The 18,752-nt window shown below is 42.4% G+C and overlaps 2 protein-coding genes across 16 annotated transcripts in view; both read right to left on the bottom strand.

The window, feature by feature from the left end:
• The window catches only part of PCDHA5 (protocadherin alpha 5), a 219,670-nt gene that overhangs the window by 131,254 nt on the left and 69,664 nt on the right, over positions 1–18,752 (bottom strand). For 4 of the 15 annotated variants that reach the window (XM_024246707.3, XM_054555120.2, XM_054555121.2 and 1 more), the window contains exon 1: positions 1,629–4,113. In XM_024246707.3, coding sequence (XP_024102475.3) covers positions 1,629–4,091 — 2,463 coding nt within the window. In that variant the 5' untranslated portion in view covers positions 4,092–4,113. 15 annotated transcript variants of the gene reach the window in all.
• On the bottom strand, positions 7,937–12,200 carry LOC129059541 (protocadherin alpha-11). The gene has a single exon (XM_054555966.2). The coding sequence runs from the start codon at positions 10,367–10,369 to the stop codon at positions 7,937–7,939; it is 2,433 nt and encodes an 810-aa protein (XP_054411941.2). The 5' UTR covers positions 10,370–12,200.

The raw sequence follows: 18,752 nt of genomic DNA, 5'->3' as shown, positions 1-18,752 counted from the left end.
CTCTTAGGACCTCAAAGTAACATTTTCTTAAATGTTCATCTCCATTCCCTACCTGCTCAAATACACACAAACTGTTTCTCCAACCTTGTTCTGCAAGTTGGTTAATGGCAATCTCATCTTCTCAGTTGAACAAACTAAAAAAGTGAGAGTCACCTTCTACTTTTGTTTTTGTCTTATCATTTGTATTGAGTCTGTCATTATCTGGCTGCTTCTACTTTGCCAGTGCCTCTTGTATATGTCTTTTTCAATTCATTTCTACTGCCATAATTTAAGTCTCCATTACTTGATACCTAATTTATTAAAAAAGAAATAGCTTTCCTGCCTTCACAATCTCGCCTGCTCTAATCCTTCAATTACACCATATACTGTGCAGTTGTTCATACTTATCTCTCCATCTGTAACACTTTCTTGGTAAAATGTTATCTATCTTCCAAGACACTCTTCAATAAAACATTATCTGATTTCTAGGGCTTACTCCCATTTCTAAGATAGAGGGGAATGCCCAGGTAATACATTTCAATACCATATATTTATTTAAAATTATTGATTGAAGCTGGGAGTGGTGGAGCCTGCTTGTAGTCCCAGCTACTTGGAAGGCTGAAATGGAGGATCACTTGAACCCAGAAGTTGTAGTCCAGCCTGTGCAACATAGCAAGACCTCCATATGTTTTTAAAAAGTGATTGAACATATACTATATTCCAGATCCTAAACTAAAGATATGTAAGAAAGTAGATACAAGGCTGGAAATGTTAATGCCTTTACTACCAGGCTGAGGTATGTAAGACTTTATTCCCTGGTTAAAGAGAAGCCTCTGGATATTTTTGTAGAAATAGAAAGTTAAAATATGTAAAATGCACATTAGAAGATTCACTTGGTAATAGGCACAGTGCAGTGGTATACTATGATAAGTTTGGGATCATCTGAAACTGGTTTCAGCCACAGTTGGTTACTAACTGTACCGTATGGTACAGATGGTTAAATATTTTTAAATTGAGAAATGATTTTATTACATTTCATGTAAATAAGAATAGTACAGTAGCTATTCCTACTTGAAACAAAGAAGGTATTTTGTGAGCAAAGAAGAAAATCATTCATCATATGTCAGACATATCATTTATATTATTGTGATAATACCTGGAATATAATGTGAAAATATCTAGATTGTACTGAAATTAGAATAGTGATCAAGAAGGCTATTTTAAAAGCCTAAGCACATGAGGAAGAGTTAAAGAATCCATTAATGGTATCTAGGAACTCTTTGTACCATTCTTGCAACTTACCTGTAATCTTGAAATTATGAACAAATTAAATTTTTAAGTTATCAAACATCTGGCCAGTTTTTAATCTAATATACTGTTTTTTTCAAGGTTCATCAGTCATATAAAATATTATAGAAAAAGAAAAATATTAAGTGTGGTGCTCCATGGCCTCCATCGTACCTACATATTTCCTTCATTAATATTAGACAAATACATAAAAGTTCAAAATGAGTAAGAATGACCAAGAAAGATGAGACATTCAATAGTTTAAAGGATAAAATCATAAAGAAAAATGAGAGAATGTAGTTATAACCTAAAAGGAAGTTCTTCAAGGAAACAAATATATCTAAATAATATTAATAACTTACTTCACTGGGAGGATTTAAACAATCTTCTCGAGACAGCTGAAGGCTTGGGCTGAAGGCCATGAGGTCTGTCTTGGGCGGGCTATCTCCAGAGCACACCCTTTGCCTCCTCTGCTGCGAGTAAGACCAACTCCCGACAGCGCTGGAGCACACCAGCGTGGGCTTGCCCGGCGCGCACCGGCTCACGGTGGGCGGCGCTGAGCACCGCAGCGCAGTGTACAGCAGCAGCGTGAGCACCAGCAGGCTGGACACCGCACAGATGGCGATGATGAGGTACACGTTAATATCCATCAGAGCCGCTTCGGGATCCACAGTGCCTACTGAGGCCCGCGACGACGCCTTTGGGGTCTGGCCGTTCTCCACCAGCGACACCAGCACCGTGGCCGTGGCCGTCAGCGCGGTCTCACCGTGGTCCTTCACCAGCACCAGCAGGCGGTGGCGCGGAGCGTCCGCCTCATCCAGGATGCGTGTAGTGCTGATCTCGCCAGTGTACAGCCCTACGCGGAACGGGATGCGCGCGCCGACGGCCGCCGGTTGCAACTCGTAGGACAGCCAAGCGTTATAGCCGGAGTCAGCGTCCACTGCGCGCACTTTCGCCACCACGTGGCCCGCACCCACCGACCGCGGTACCAACTCGCTAACTGCGCCTCCCGCGCTGCCAGCCCGAGTCGCCAGCAGTGCCGGCGCGTTGTCGTTCTCATCCAGCACGAACACCTGCAGCGTCACGTTGCTGCCCAGAGGCGGCACGCCCGCATCGCGCGCGCTCACCTGGAATTGTAGCAGCTCCAGCTCCTCGTGGTCTAGCGACTGCAGCGCGTACACCTTGCCGCTCTCCGCGTGCACCGACACGTAGCTCGACAGTGCGTGCTCGCCCACCCGCCGCTCCACCAGCGAGTAGGACACCAGCGCGTTCTTCTGCGCGTCCGCGTCCCATGCCGACACCGTGAAGATGTGGCAGCCCGGCGGGTTGTTCTCCTTCACAAACACTGTATACTCGGGCTGCGCGAACGCAGGCGCGTTGTCGTTCACGTCGGCCACCTCCACGGACACGCTAGCCGTGGCCCATAGCGAAGGCGAGCCCCCGTCCCGCACGGCCACCACCAGCTCATAGGCCGACACGCTCTCGCGGTCCAGGGCGCTGTCCAGCACCAACGAGTAGTAATTCTTATAGGTGGACACCAGCTTGAAGGGAACATGAGGTGTCAGTGAGCAGATGACCTGTCCATTGGCTCCAGAGTCACCATCCGACACGCTAATCAGGGCAATGACGGTACCCACCTGAGCATCCTCTTGCACAGGGAGCGACAGTAAAGTAACCATTACTTCAGGGACATTGTCATTCACGTCCAGAACTTCCACCAGGACCATGCTGTGACCTGCCATGGAAGGAATCCCTTTATCAATGGCGTAAACCTGAATTTCATAGGCATTATTCTCTTCAAAATCCAGTTCGCCATAAATTCTAATTTCACCTGTGTCTGGATTTATTGAAAACATACATTTCTCACTCACTGGCAAAATCATTTTGATCCCATAGGAAATTTCTCCATTAAGTCCTACGTCTGGATCGGAAGCATTTAGTTGGATCACTCTCGTGTCGTTTTGGACATTTTCAGACAACACTACTTTATAGCTGGGCTTATCAAACGCCGGACCATTGTCATTCGCATCCAGGACGGTTATTTGAATCTGAACAGACCCTGTTAGTTCTGGTTTACCGCCATCGATTACCATCAGCAATAAATTGAGTTTTGCCGTTTGCTCTCTGTCCAATAACTTCCGAAGAACTAATTCAGGCAATATACTTTTATCTTTTTTTGTTTTTATTTTAAGCTCAAAATGCTCATTTAGACTTAACGCATAGGTCAAAAGAGAGTTTACGCCGATATCCGCATCAGAAGCGCCCTCTAGAGGAAAATGAGAGTCCAGAGGCGCAGATTCAGAAACAGGTACCTTTTGTTCCCTTTCTCTGAACACCGGCGGGTTGTCGTTAATGTCCTTCACCTCCACGTCCGCATGGAAAACCTGCAGCGGCCTGTCCACGATCACCTCCAGGTGGATACTGCACTCCGCGCTCCGCCCGCACTGCTTCTCGCGGTCGATCCGAGAATTCACAAACAAAATGCCATTCTGCAGATTTACCTCCAGAAGGTCCCCGTGTGTTTTGGACGCCACCCGGAACAGGCGCGGCACCAACTCCGCCAGGTCCAGCCCCAGGTCCTGAGCGATGCGGCCCACGAAGGTGCCGTGTCTGGCCTCCTCGTAGACGGAGTAGTGGAGCTGGCCGCTCCCCACCTCCCAGGCTGCAAGGAGCAGAAGCGAGAGCAGCAGACGCTGGGATCCCGGGCCTCTTGGCCCGAAAATCACCATTGCAGAAAATGAGGGCCTCTGAGTTGGGACAATCAGTTTTAAGGGATCGCTTGCCTGAGGTATTTTATGAGCAGTCACCCTTTTCTGTAAGTACATATTTAGTAAATTTTTTCCAGCATCACAGTGAATATGGAGTCGATCCTATTCCGTGAATGATTGGAATGTGGGTGCGGAGAAAACAATTTTCCTGTTTCACCTTTTGAGTGTAGAGCGACATCATGTGACTGATTATGTAAGTACAAGAAAGATCCTGAGGTTCTTTTCTGTTTAGCCACTTTCTGGGTCACTCTTAATTCTATTGTTTCGACTTTGGGATATTTTTCACGGATCATTTATAAATGCGGGTTTAGTTAATATACATGATATTAGTAACAAAACATCAACAATTTTATTGCACTGTAGTTTAAAAATGTTTTCTGCTTCAAAATAGAAATCTTTCAAATACAGTAGGCTAGAACCTACACTTTATCATGGAAAATGATATACAGAATAATATACAGCACCCCTCCCCTTATATAGCTTACAATTCACACTGTTTCAGTAACTTTTAACCTTCACAAGCACTCCATCGTAAGATTTTAGAGAGAGTTAGGAATTTTGTATTTAACAAAGGATAAGAAACTAAAATATGTCTAATACCAAACAATATTTCATTTATATAAATTGTCTTACTCATAAATCTGATGAAAGTTATAATTCATCATAAATATGGAGAGTGTTATTGTTTTGGTTCCTTGATGCTTGAATGTGATAACTTTTCACATAACTGCTTTCATTTCCATAACATGTTAAAATAAATCTCAGGAATAGATTCTGGAAAGTTTTACTCTAGCAAAAGTAAAGCACTTTAATGTAAAATGTTTAGTTGAAGCCTCCAAATTTCACACTGTCTCAAAGCAACAATGGAGCACTAAAATGAGAAAGATCTCTTAAAGGGTTTTGGAGCCTAATCTCATTGACTAAAGTCAAGAGAATGTGAACTTGATATCAACCTTTTGCTTTTTCTCTAAATCTTCCCTTATGGGTCATTTAGTAGTTAGGACATGCTTCTCTTCAGAAAATCAGAATGGTGACTGTGATGCAAGGGGGAATCAAAAGACCTTTCATGAGTTTATTCATTAATTCAAGATCAGCTTTAAGAGAAAAAAAAACACAGATAAGATCCTACAACTCATTGTGAACAAGTACACATAGATTTTGTAAGTCTATTAATACTCAAGTCAAAATCTTTAAACCAATAATTTGTTGCCATTCATTCCTATTACATATAATAATAAAGGCAACTGAAATATGACACCTTTACGACACCAGGACAGAATAACCAAGAATGGCTCTACAAGTATAAGATAACTTAAATCAACTATAAAACGTTAACTAATTAAAAACGTATTTGAATTTTGATGTCATCGGCTAATTATTTAAATTGTCTAATATTATCACCAAGTTTCTTTCCTGTTTTTCATTTTCAAAAGTGGTCAATGTACCATATGTGCTAAGGAACTTTAGTTTTAAAAAATAGGCTGGGCTCAGTGACTTACACCCATAATCCCAGCACTTTGGGAGGCTGAGGCAGGCAGATCACCTGAGGTCAGGAGTTCAAGACCAGCCTGGCCAATATGGTGAAAACCCATCTCTACTGAAAATACAAAAATTAGCCAGGAGTGGTGGTGCATGCCTGTAGTCCCAGCTTCTCGGAAAGCTGAGGCAGGAGAATTGCTTGAACATGGGAGGTGGAGATTGTGGTGAGCCGAGATTGCGCCACTGCACACCAGCCTGGGTGATAGAGCAAGACTCTATCTCAAAAAGAAACAAATAATAATAGTGTGTTATGTAGTTCTCACATACTCTTTGACCTAAACAAATTGTTAAGCCAATAGGAACATCTAAGTTTAGCTTAATACTTAAACAACCAAACTAGAAAATAAATTGAAATCATAATTTTATACCATAGAATGCAATCTTGGCATTAAGTATAAAAGACACAACTTTGCAGAAATCAGTCCAAGTAATTTGAATTATCTAAAATGCAAATTGGTTATTTTTGTGATATAAAATAATAATTTACAAAATTTTAACCTGTACTGAAAACATTCCCAAGTCTTTAAAAGATCTTCAGTTATTCCAAAAACTTCATCTGGAGATGAGTAATGTATGCCCTATCTAATATTCACATTTATTATATTTGTAAAGTTTCATAAGGGTATGATGGTTTAATCACTTTTGAGTCTGAAATATTTTATATTTTTATATTGTTGCCTTCTCTTTAATACTTAAAGAATGTTTTTAGCCAATGAATATTAAGATACGAAAGTTCTCGAACTAAAGTCTATGAATAGGCTTCAGCATAGACTCTTCGAATATTGTGCCAAATGGTATGTTATGCATCTATACGGGGGGAAATAGCTAGATATGATTCTCAAGAAAGTCCGTAATTCCACCACTCTACATGTAGTAAGAATAACTAAATATGAAGAATGACTCAGAAGTAAATGATCTTTGCTCAAATCTTCAGATGGGATGATACTACGTGGAAAGAAAATTTCAAAAACATTAGAGATAAGGCATTACAAGATACAGCAGTTACAATGTGAGATGAATGAGACTGATAATTATCAGTAGGTACTCACATTAATATATTTAATTTTTTCTCTGCTAGATGAATCTGAAAAACTTATGGAAGAATGCCAACTAGCATATATTGTAGATAATATAGCCCTATATGCATGTCTTTAGCAAGTTTAGATGATTTGAATAATTTTATTTACCTAGTTTCCTTTGGAATCCTAAATCATGCCATTTTGTTCGAGTATCCAATAGTTGACAAACCTCTTGCCTTTTCATGGAACAAAATCAAGAACAGGCAAAAAAAAAATTATTTTTTCAGATGGGGGTCTCACGATGATAGCTCACTGCAGCCCTGAACCCCTGGGTTCAGGGGATCCTCTCATGTCAGCCTCCCAAGAAACTGGGACTACAGGTGTACACCACTAGGTCTGGCTAATTTTTTAATTTTTTATAGAGACAGGATCTCGCTATGTTGTCCAGGCAGGCCTTGAACTCTTGGGCTCAAGCAATTCTCCTGTCTCAGCCTCCCAAATAGCTGGGATTATAGGCCTGAACCACTTTGCCTGGCAAGAACATGTAGAATTTTAGTTATATTATTTCCAGAAAGCAACATATAAGAATGCAAGGCTTAACGTTTTTCTTCAAACAATATGAAAACAAGTATTATCACAGGAATAAAGACAAAAGTAAAGATTGTTTCACATATAATGAATTTATGATGAATGTTTAACACTGTAAAAAAAAAAAAAGAAAAGTAAATCATGTCATACTAATGGAGTATTCTAGCTTTGATACAAGCCTGAAGTTAGAAAAGCCAATGAACTAAGTGCAGTGGCACTGCATTCCCAGCTACTCTGGAGGCTGAAGTGGGAGAATCCTTTGAACTTAGCAGTTCCAGGCTACAGGTCACCTGTAAATAGCCACTGCAGTCCAACCTGGACATCATAGGAAGACCTCCTCCCTTTAGAAAAACAAAGCCAGTTGATCTAACAATGTGGAAATATCAAGGCAAAACTCTGCTAAAAGACAAAGAGGAGCAAATTTAAATAATCCATAGTTATTATGGTCATAATTGAAGTTTAGAGATGAAGGGGCATGGGTACTTTAGTGAAAATAGTAATTATTTCTACTCAAGTGACTACAGAAGAGTCATTCTTGCATCTCACTTCTTTTAGGATTTGCTAACCAAATATTAAGAGAAATAGGACATCTATTGGTTAAAGAAGCCAGATTATTTATATGATTAAAAGACTGAAGATGTGTATCATTTGGTATTTCATGAACAGACATTGTTATCTAAACAATATTCAAAATACTGATTATTCATAAAACTTTCCCTTAAAAAATCCGTGAAAAAAACTGGATTTTAAATAATTTCACATACACTTCCTGATAGGTGGAATCTGTAGAAAACTCACCTTTCCGGGGTGATTTGACCCTGGCTCCTGTCTTTGCCCTTCCTCCTCTTTATTCAGACCTAGAGGAAGACTGGGGCTGAAGGCCATGAGGTCCGTCTTAGGTGGGCCCTCCTCAGAGCACACCCTCTGCCGCCTCTGCTGAGAGTATGACCAGCTCCCCACCGCGCGGGAGCACACCAGCGTGGGCTTCCCCGACACGCACGCGCCCTCAGTGGGCTTTGCCGAGCACCACAGCGCCGTATACAGCAGCAGCGTGAGCACCAGCAGGCTGGACACCACGCAGATGGCGATGATCAGGTACACGTTGACATCCACCAGCGCAGTCTCTGGGCTCGCGGCTCCCACCAAAGTCCGCGAAGAGGCCTTTGGCGCCTGTCCGCTCTCCACCAACGACACCAGCACGGTGGCCGTGGCCGTCAGCGCCGGCTCACCGTGATCCTTCACCAGTACTAGAAGTCGGTGGCGCGGCGAGTCCGCCTCGTCCAGGGCACGCGTTGTGCTTATCTCGCCCGTGTACAGCCCCACGCGGAACGGGATGCGCGAGCCGCCCGCCGCCGGCTGCAATTCATATGAAAGCCACGCGTTGTAGCCTGAGTCTGCATCCACTGCTCGCACCTTCGCCACCACATGGCCCGCACCCACCGACCTCGGTACTAGCTTGTTAACTGCGCCTCCCGAGCTGCCAGACTGAGTCGCCAGCAGTGCCGGCGCGTTGTCGTTCTCATCCAGCACGAACACCTGCAGCGTCACGTTGCTGCCCAGAGGCGGCACGCCCGCATCGCGCGCGCTCACCTGGAACTGTAGCAGCTCCAGCTCCTCGTGGTCCAACGGCTGCAGCGCGTACACCTTGCCGCTCTCCGCGTGCACCGACACGTAGCTCGACAGCGAGCGCTCGCCCACCCGCCGCTCCACCAGCGAGTAGGACACCAGCGCGTTCTCCTGCGCGTCCGTGTCCCGCGCCGACACTGTGAAGATGTGGCAGCCTGGTGGGTTGTTCTCCTTCATGAACACGGTGTACTCGGGCTGTGCGAACGCAGGCGCGTTGTCGTTCACGTCGGCCACCTCCACAGATACCCTGGCCGTGGCCAACAGAGAAGGCGAACCGCCATCCCGCGCAGTCACCACCAGTTCATAGGCCGACACGCTCTCGCGGTCCAGGGCCCTGTCCAGCACCAACGAGTAGTAATTCTTGAAGGTGGACACCAGCTTGAAGGGAACGTGGGGCGTCAGCGAGCAGGTCACCTGTCCGTTGACACCTGAGTCACGGTCAGACACGCTGATCAGGGCAATGACCGTGCTGGGCTGAGTGTCCTCTCGTACTGGGAGGGACAAGGAAGTCACGGTGACTTCAGGAGAGTTATCGTTGGTGTCCAAGATTTCCACCCAGACTGTACAGTGACCTGCCATTGGGGGAGTCCCCTTATCTGTAGCCTGTACTTCAATTTTATAAAACTTGTTTTCTTCATAATCTAAAGTTCCATTGACCCTCACTTCTCCATTATTTTGATCTAGTGTAAATAAGGGTCTTCCATTGGGCTTAATTGACATTAAGGAGAATGTTACCTCTCCATTGACTCCTTCGTCTCGGTCTGTGGCGTTTAGTTTTATCACAAGAGTTTCTTTAGCAGCGTTTTCCATAAGGCTCACCTTGTATTCTGACTTATCAAACTCCGGATCATTGTCGTTGACATCCAAGACTTGGACTAACAGCTGAACCGTGCCAGTAAGCTCCGGTTTTCCCCCGTCTGTAGCTGTTAGTAGCAAATTAAGTTCCGGAGTTTTCTCTCTATCCAGAGACTTCTTTAAAATAAGTGACAGTCTTTTAATCTGCTTACTATTTGTTGGTGAATCTAAAGAAAAATATTCATTTTTACTTAGCCTGTAGGTCAATAGAGCATTCTCTCCAATGTCAGCATCAGAAGCTCCCTCTAGTGGAAAACGCGAGTCCGATTGCTTAGATTCCGCAATCAGCAGCTTTTGTTCTCTGAACGAGAACACCGGCGGGTTGTCATTAATGTCCTTCACCTCCACGTCCACATGGAAAACCTGCAGCGGCCTGTCCACGATCACCTCCAAGTGGATGCTGCACTCCGCGCTCTGCCCGCACAGCTCCTCGCGGTCGATCCGAGAATTCACAAACAAAATGCCATTCTGCAGATTTACCTCCAGAAGGTCCCCGTGTGTTTTGGACGCCACCCGGAACAGGCGCGGCACCATCTCCGCCAGCTCCAGCCCCAGGTCCTGCGCGATGCGGCCAACGAAGGTGCCGTGTTTGGCCTCCTCCGAGACGGAGTAGTGGAGCTGGCCGCTCCCCACCTCCCAGAATTCGAGGAGGAGAAGCCAGAGCTGTAGTCGTGGGGTGCCCAATCCCCTTCTCTGAAAACCAAACATTGCATACCAAATTGGCTTCCAAAATAAGCTTCTTTACACTTACAGTACCAGATTCTTCAGTTTCAGGTTAAAAATCTCCCTGAATTCTTGAGAAGTTTCAAAGTATCCTTAAACGGTGGCATCCGGTATGATGGAGTCCCTTTGTATGGGAGTGCCTCACTGTTCAGACCAACCTTTGAAGGAACTTTCCACCAAGTAAAGAGCGACACCTTGCGCCTAAAACTGTGAGTACTGTGCACTGCATTTACCACCGCAGAATTTCACGTGTTTTGGGTTTCTTCCCCCAAATATTTCCAACGTGCTTATTTGTGGAATATTCAGATTATAAGTCATATTGAAACTAAATATATATGGAAATGGCATTTTATTTCTTGATTAACATCAAATTTAAATTATTGTGTCTATGTTTGACTTAACATTATAACATTGTTCTTTTACTTATCTAAAATACATACATACAGAGAGAGTGAGAGAGAAAGAGAATTCAGTTGTTAAGGTGGCCTCATGAAAAACTAGGGCTAAACATTTCCTGAAAGTGTTGTTCCTCATATAAAAATACTATCAAACTTGAATTGTTTTACTTTCAGTCTCTCTTGTTACTTTGGCTGCTAGGGAACTCAAAGAAAAAATTAAAGTTTTATAAAACAACTCTTTAGTCTTTATGTTCCACATGATCTATTCTCATCTCTGTGGGCTTGCCTTTTCATATCTATTTTCTATAGTTCTGATTCTTTACTGTTATTTACATTTAATTGCTTTCTGATTATAAGTGACTTTATATTCATTGCAGAACAATATGAAAAACAAATATATTCATATTCTCAAACTTGGTAGTTTTAAAAAAGGATCCACAAAGGAAAAGTCTATTGATCTAGATGAATTTTTATTTGACATATGTTATTTCTAATGTAAGCCATAGTAGCATAATATGAGATATCAAAATTTAGCACTTTATATAACAGAGTCAATGATATGACAGAAATAGGCTTTTCAACTATAAAATAAATTTTATTATCATTTGATAAAATAAATAAAATCACCCTGAACATCTTTGTGCCATATTGGTATTTCCAAGTCACCAACATTGGTTTCCTTACTCTAATTCAGTTATATTCATGAAAATAGTTTGTTTCTTGTTGAAAGAATTTTGGGTTTGAGAGCATAAGTTCATGGAAAACAAGGGACTTGATTTTTAATTATACCTTCTCTAAGTACCTGATATTGTGCTTAAAACATAGAAAATTAATCAAACAATTCAACTAAATGGTAAATTGCCTTAGTGTTTGTGGAAATGGAATTTCATAGAAAATACTAAGTAAAATACAGGAATTGCTTATGAGAGTTTTCATTGCCTGAAGTTGTAATTTGCTTGAATTTTCTTTGTCTTTTCATACACCCTTAGGATTTAGGAGGAAAAAAAAGAAGATGCAACACAATTTTAGAGTAGAAAGTGATTTAGAATAAATATCACTCTAGCTTAAATATTTTGTTGTATACTTTTGATGGTTTATCTCCAATCTAAAAATACCGCAATGGCATATGAAAAAGTTATCATATGTGTATGCTAATATTTTATATATATATATTCAACTATTAATTTGAGATTTTGTTCTACTTTTTTCATATTTACTCTTTTCCCAATGTTGTCATAACACTAGAACTCTAATTAAGGTAAATGCAAAATTCTGTATTAAAAAATTAAAGGAGACATATCAACTTTTATAACCATTAATTCCATTATGCATCTGTAAAATAATCAACCATAGTAGCCTCTAATCAAAATATAACATTAGACCAGATGACAGTATATTCAACATGATATTTGAAGTACATCAGGTTTATTTGGAACAAAAGGAAACAACAGATCCTCAATCACCTTATGGGAATTGGGGATGAAGATGTTACGTGGAATGTGGAGTCTTGCGAGGTAGGGAAATGAACCTGAGGAGGTTTACTCTGGAAAGATGATAATATCACATATTTGAATTAAAACAAGATGTTAATTTAGGTGTTAATTTCCAACGATACAGTATTTTGTGAATATATAAAGTAATACCGAACAAACGCCAAGTCATAAAAGAGTTTGACATGGTGTATGAATCAATGACCCATCTTTTGCATTTTGGCTGTGATATTTCAGATGTCACCATCTCAACCAGCCCCTAGTGAAGAGATTATGCTCCCTTTGAACTCATGTTTGAGAATCAGCCTAATATCTGGGTGTAGGCTAATGCCAAGAAGTCATTTCAATACAGTTATTGTTAACTGATTTTCAAAATCAATTGAAGATTAAGGAACTTTGTGCCTGACTTTTACTATATCAATCAGGACATACAATCTGCTTGTATGTCCTGTTAGTCATATAAGTATTAGAGTGCATAGTTTAATGTCTTACTAGTGCATGTCATCCACTGATATTCTAACAGACCTAGTGCTATTATTTCTTGAAAACATATAAATAAATTTTGACACCGTTGTCAGAACCCCAGGAGGTTCTCCAAAACCAACAGATTAGAATTACATCATCCAACCACTGTATTAACAAAATTATAGGATTTACTCAGTGATACTAATTCTGCTCTATCATGGCTTAGTCAAGTAAAAACAGTTATTTGGTCACAAATCATTTGTCAGTTGTTACAAGCTTCCCAGCCAACAATAAGACTGAAGAAGACTGAAAGACCTACACACATTTGAAGATTTTCATGGGAATCTATGTCTTTAAAATTGTTATTGAAGTATGCAATATTGTAAACATTTCTTGAATCCTTTGGCCATGTTCAGGGTCCCTGAAATAATAATATCAACATCTATACTTGTCCCAAACTCTGTCTTTATTCACAGTAAAGAAAGAAGGATGTCATTTTTGGTATATAGTATTTAGTTTTGGTGTTCTGCAAGAATATTGGAAACCACAGTTTTCTGACTTTTCTTACATGTTAAATGATTCTTACTTATATCACTTCCAAACAACAGATACATAGTTCTTATAAGGCAACTCTTAATTACTTAACAATTACATAACCAAAATACCTATCTTAGTGTGGCATTGATTAAAACAAATGATAATGATGATCATGAACTCTTACAAGAAAAAAATCACCTAACATAAAAAACTTAGTGCCATCTCAATCACGCATTGTACAAAATTAATGATGAAGACAATCATGAAGTTTCTTCTAAGCACAACAGAAAGAAAGATTTGCCTGTACACAACTTGTGCTTGATTTTCCTAGCTGAGACCATGTTTGAGCAGAGAAAAGACTTACTGAAGAAAGCTCTACATTATAGTGAATAAAAGAATGAGTCTGAAGCCTGAAAGACACACATTTGAATAATATCTCCACCATGTACTGGCACTGGATAAAATAGATAAACATCTCAGCTTCTCTTATTTTATCTTTCAAATGGGAACAGTCATATGTACTTTAGAAATTGTTATAAGTATTAAATGAAATAATGTATTTAAGTCCCTTCATGATGTCTAACAAATATATTAATAAACTGCTCAAACATTGGTGATTTATTATCACGAAGTTACTGATCGATGTTGGCTCTTGTTCTATAGCTATGGATGAAGAGAATTCCAGCACCATAAAGTAGGACAGGGTTTTCCCTTTTCTGAAGATTTCCTTAATGTTTATCTTCATAGAAATCATCCTCTCAGAAGTTATTTTTCTAGGTAGACACCACTAATTTCTTTTCAGCATTTATATTAACTTTACCCTACCTATAACACGGTTATCCTGCCATATGTAAATATACTATTTCTTTACACAGAATTAAAGGCCATCTCATTTGTAATCAGAGCCAAAAAGAGCAAAGTAATTTTACATATAATTTGATACACATCCTTACAGCTATAAATACATGTTCTCTGGGATCTCTTTAAAGAAAGCAATTCACATTAACATGGAGTGAAGGCAAAAATATTTTGCATCAAATATATCAACAGTACACAATGCTAAATTCTAAGGTATAATTAACACCACAATTGTCAAGTGGAAGTGCCTTTATTAACATCCCATGGTTCTTATACTTAAGTTATTAAAAGCAATGACATTTTTTGGTAGAGATGGGGGTCTCACTATGTTGCCCAGGCTGGTCTCAAACTCCTGGCCTCAAGCGATCCTCCTGCCTTGGCTTCCCAAAATGCTGGGGTTACAGGCCTGAGGCACCCTGCCAAGCTCAGCAATGCCATTCTGAAGACCATGCAGCTTAATGAACACAGACAATGGTATCACTCTTCGTCATGTACGGGAAGACTCTCTTATACTTAAAGCCCAAATAAGTGTGAATTTTCCTACCCTAAAATATTTTCATACAGCCAAGTACCAAAAATGAAAGAAAAATGAGTATAATCGATGCTCATAGAAATCTTCCCAAAATAGTAGAAGAGCTCAACAACTTAAACTGGAGGACAGCAGCAATTATGTCAACAGGTAATTAAGTAGAGCTGACATTGTTTTGTTTTGTTTTGTTTGTTTTTTAAAGAAGAACAAAATTGTTGGCTATCTGAAGTAGTTAAGATTGTGAAGACAATGACCTAAAATGAAATTATAAGAAGATTGAAGACAAAAATTAAGAAGTAAAATCACCTTTAAAGGCAAGGCTAAAATTCCACCCACTGCAATCACCATCTCAAAAAGGATTGCTATTGATCACGAAGAAACAAAATTGTTTGTGAACGAAGCTGCCTCAACCCTGCTCATCACCGTTTGTGAGAGATAAATTTCTACATTATAGAAAGATAAACATTTAAACATGTTTTAAACTCAAATAATTATGATATTAAATATTGTAATGGTATTTTTGAATACATTAAAACAATAAGGAATGGAGGACACAAATCAGAATAAGAAAATGAATAGGAATAAAGAACTTGCTCCAAAATTGAGAAGATTTGACCTTCTCATAAGGATCATTATTCATCATGATCCTTCCCGTAAGATTTAACTTTCTCATTTACAGGAAACAGCCACTCAGTCTAATTCATTATTAGTATTATCATTATACTTATCAACTGAAGAATATTCCTAAAGAATATTCATGGTGACTGTAGCAAAAAGTGATGATGGCTAGACTTCCAACGCACTTTTTTTTTTTTTAAGTCAGAGTTTCACCCTGTCTCCCAGGCTGTAGTGCAGTGGCCTGATCTCGGCTCACTGCAACCTCTGCCTCCTAGGTTCAAGCGATTCTCGTGCCTCAGCCTCCTGAGTAGCTGGGATTACAGGTGCGCACCACCACACCCAGCCAATTTTTTTGTATCTTTAGTAGAGATGGAGTTTCACCATGTTGGCCAGGCTGGTCTCAAACTCCTGACCTCGAGTGATCCGCCCGCCTCGGCTTCCCAAAGTGCTGGGATTACAAATAGGCATGAGCCACCGCACCCGGCCCCAGTGTACTTTAAAAAAGCATCTCAAAAGAAAAGCAAAAGCAAAATAAATAAAGCAATCAAATTAAACAATAACTTGGTGAACATTATCAATGTCACTATGAGGGACATTAATAGGAATGAAATATTTTCCAGCATTACAGTATTTACATTCTCAAAAATTTCCTATTGAAGTCCATCTCCAAAATCTGAACCATGGGGGAACGCTAGGACTAAAAGCCATAAGGTTGACCTTGGGCGGCCACTCTCCAGAGTAAAATCTCCTTTGCTGCGAGTAAGACCAGATCCCACTACGCTGAGGTACACCAGCGTGGGCTTGCCCGGCATGCACTAGCCCTCGGTGAGCGGCGCCAAGCACCGCAGCGTCGTGTACAGCAGCAACGTGAGCACTAACAGGCTGGACACCACGCAGATGGCGATGATCAGGTACACGTTGACATCCACCAGCGCTGCCTCCCGGACCTCGACGACCGCCAACGCCCGCGATGGGACCTTCCTCGCCTGGCTGCTCTCCGCCAGCAACGCCACCACGGTGACCGTGGCAGTCAGCGCCAGCTCGCGGTGGTCCTTCACCAGCACCAGCAGGCGGTGGCGCGTAGCTTTCGCCTCAGGGTACTCGTCGTGCTGATCTCGCCCGTGCAGAGCCCCACGTGGAACGGGTGCTGCCAGCTGACAGATGCAGCTGTTGAGACAACCAGACGTTATAGCTGGAGTCCACCGTGCGCACCTTCGACACCAAGTGGCCTGCATCCACTGAATGCCGCACCGGCCCACTCACAGCTCCGCCAGCCCACCCGAGGCGCCAGCAGCGACGACAAAGTTGTCGTTCCAGCACTAATACCTGCAGCGTCACGTTGCTGCGCAGAGGCGGCATGCCCGCGTCGCGCGCGCTCACCTAGAACTGCAGCAGCTCCAGCTCCTCGTAGTCCAGTGGCTGCAGCGCGTACACCTTGCCGCTCTCCGCGTGCACCCACACATAGCTAGACAGCGCGCATTCGCCCACCCGCTGTTCCATCAACGAGTAGGACACCAGCACGTTCTCCTGCGCGTCCCGGTCCCGCGCGGACACTGTGAAGTCGTGGCAGCCCCGCGGGTTGTTACCTTTCACGAACACCATGTACTCGGGCTGCTGAAACGCCAGCGCATTGTGGTTCACTGTTCGGCCACTTCCACGGACCCGATGGCTGTGGCCAACAATGAAAGCGAGTCCCCATTCCGAGCGATTACCAACAATGGATAGATTTGCTTTCTTGGTCCAGGGCGCTGTGGAGCACCAACGAATAGGTTCTGGGCAGCGCCTTTTGAAGGTAGACACCAGCTTGAAGAGACGTGAGGAGTCAGGGTGCAGGTCCCCTGTCCCTTGGCACTGAAGTTAGGGTCAATTACACTGATTAGGGCTATGATGGTACCCAGTGGAGCGTCCTCCTGTGCAAGGAATGATAGTGACTTACTGCTAACTCTGGAACACTATCATTGATGTCCAAGACTTCTATCAAGTCTGTGCAGTGACCAAACATTGGGGAATTGCCTGTGTCAACTGCCTGTATTTGAATCTTTCATCATTTAGTTTCCTCAAAACCTATCTTTACATTTACTTTTATTTATCCACTGTCTGAATCTATGTGAAAAAGGGCTTCTATGTTAGGGGAGACATCAGTTGCAAAGAAACAATGTGACGGTTTGAACCCTCGTCAAAATCCAAGGGGTTAAGTCTAATAACCAGTGTACCTTCTCTTGCATTTTCCGGTAATTTCACATGATAGACTGCTTTGTCAAACACTGGGCATCATCATTTACATCCAGCGCTGTGATATATAATGCTTTGGTGCTTGTCAGCTCAGCTTTGCCCCCATCGTTGCTTTGAGCACCAAGAGTAGCTCTGAAGTGACTTATCTATCTGAAAGAATTTTTAAAATACACCTTCTAGTGGTTTTACCTGCTCTTGGTTGGTATTTCCAGGGAAAAATAATCATTGCGGTACAGTATGTAAGTCATCAGAGCACTGGCCCCGACGTCGGCATCCCAGACACCCTCTAGTGAAACACGATAATCAAGAGCTCTCGTTTCAGAAACAGATTCTTTTGTGTTGCTGAGAACACTGGCAGGTTGTCTTTATTGTTCTTCACTTTCACCTCCACATGGAAAACCTGTAACAGTTTGTCCACGATCACCTCCAGGTGGATGCTGCACTCCGAGATCCTCTCACACAGCTCCTCGAAGTCGATCAGAGAACTCACAAAAATGCCATTCTGCAGATTTACAACCAGAAGGTCCCTGCGGCCTCTGGAATCCAACTGAAACAGGCGCGGTATCAGCTCCACAAGCTCCAGACCCAGGTCCTGCGCGATATGGCCCGCGAAGACGCTATGTGCCGTCCTTGGCCTCTTCCAGGATGGTATAGTGGAATTGGTCCTTTCCCGCTTCACAAAATTCAAGGAGCAGAAGCCAGTGCTGTAGGCTCCGGGATTCCCGGCCACTTAGTCTAGCAGCTAACATCATGCCTCTCTTTTGGTTAGTAAAACAATATTTCATGACGAGAAAGACTTAGTTCCTCTGAGACCTTTTGATCCTTGTTCCTGAGGTTCCACGTGATCTTAATGGGTGTTTGTAGTTTTTAAAGTACTGGAACAATGGAGCTTCTTTCTGATCTAGGAATAATCTGATTTTCTTCTTTTAAAAAAAATACTTTTCGGCCGGGTGCGGTGGCACTCGGCCAGCACTTTGGGAGGCCGAGGCGGGTGGATCACGAGGTCAGGAGATCGCGACCATCCTGGCTAACACGGTGAAACCTCGTCTCTACTCAAAATACAAAAAATTAGCCGGACGTGTTGGCGGGAACCTGTAGTCCCAGCTACTCGGGAGGCTGAGGCAGGAGAATGGCGTGAACCTGGGAGGCGGAGCTTGCAGTGAGCCGAGATCGTGCCACTGCACTCCAGCCTGGGCAACAGAGCGAGACTCCGTCTCAAAACAACAACAACAACAACAACA

The sequence above is a fragment of the Pongo abelii genome, chromosome 4 (genome assembly GCF_028885655.2).
Source record: "Pongo abelii isolate AG06213 chromosome 4, NHGRI_mPonAbe1-v2.0_pri, whole genome shotgun sequence".
NCBI classification, from domain to species: Eukaryota; Metazoa; Chordata; class Mammalia; order Primates; family Hominidae; genus Pongo; species Pongo abelii.
Note: the sequence above shows the minus strand (reverse complement) of the source record. Positions and strands in the feature narration are given on the sequence as shown.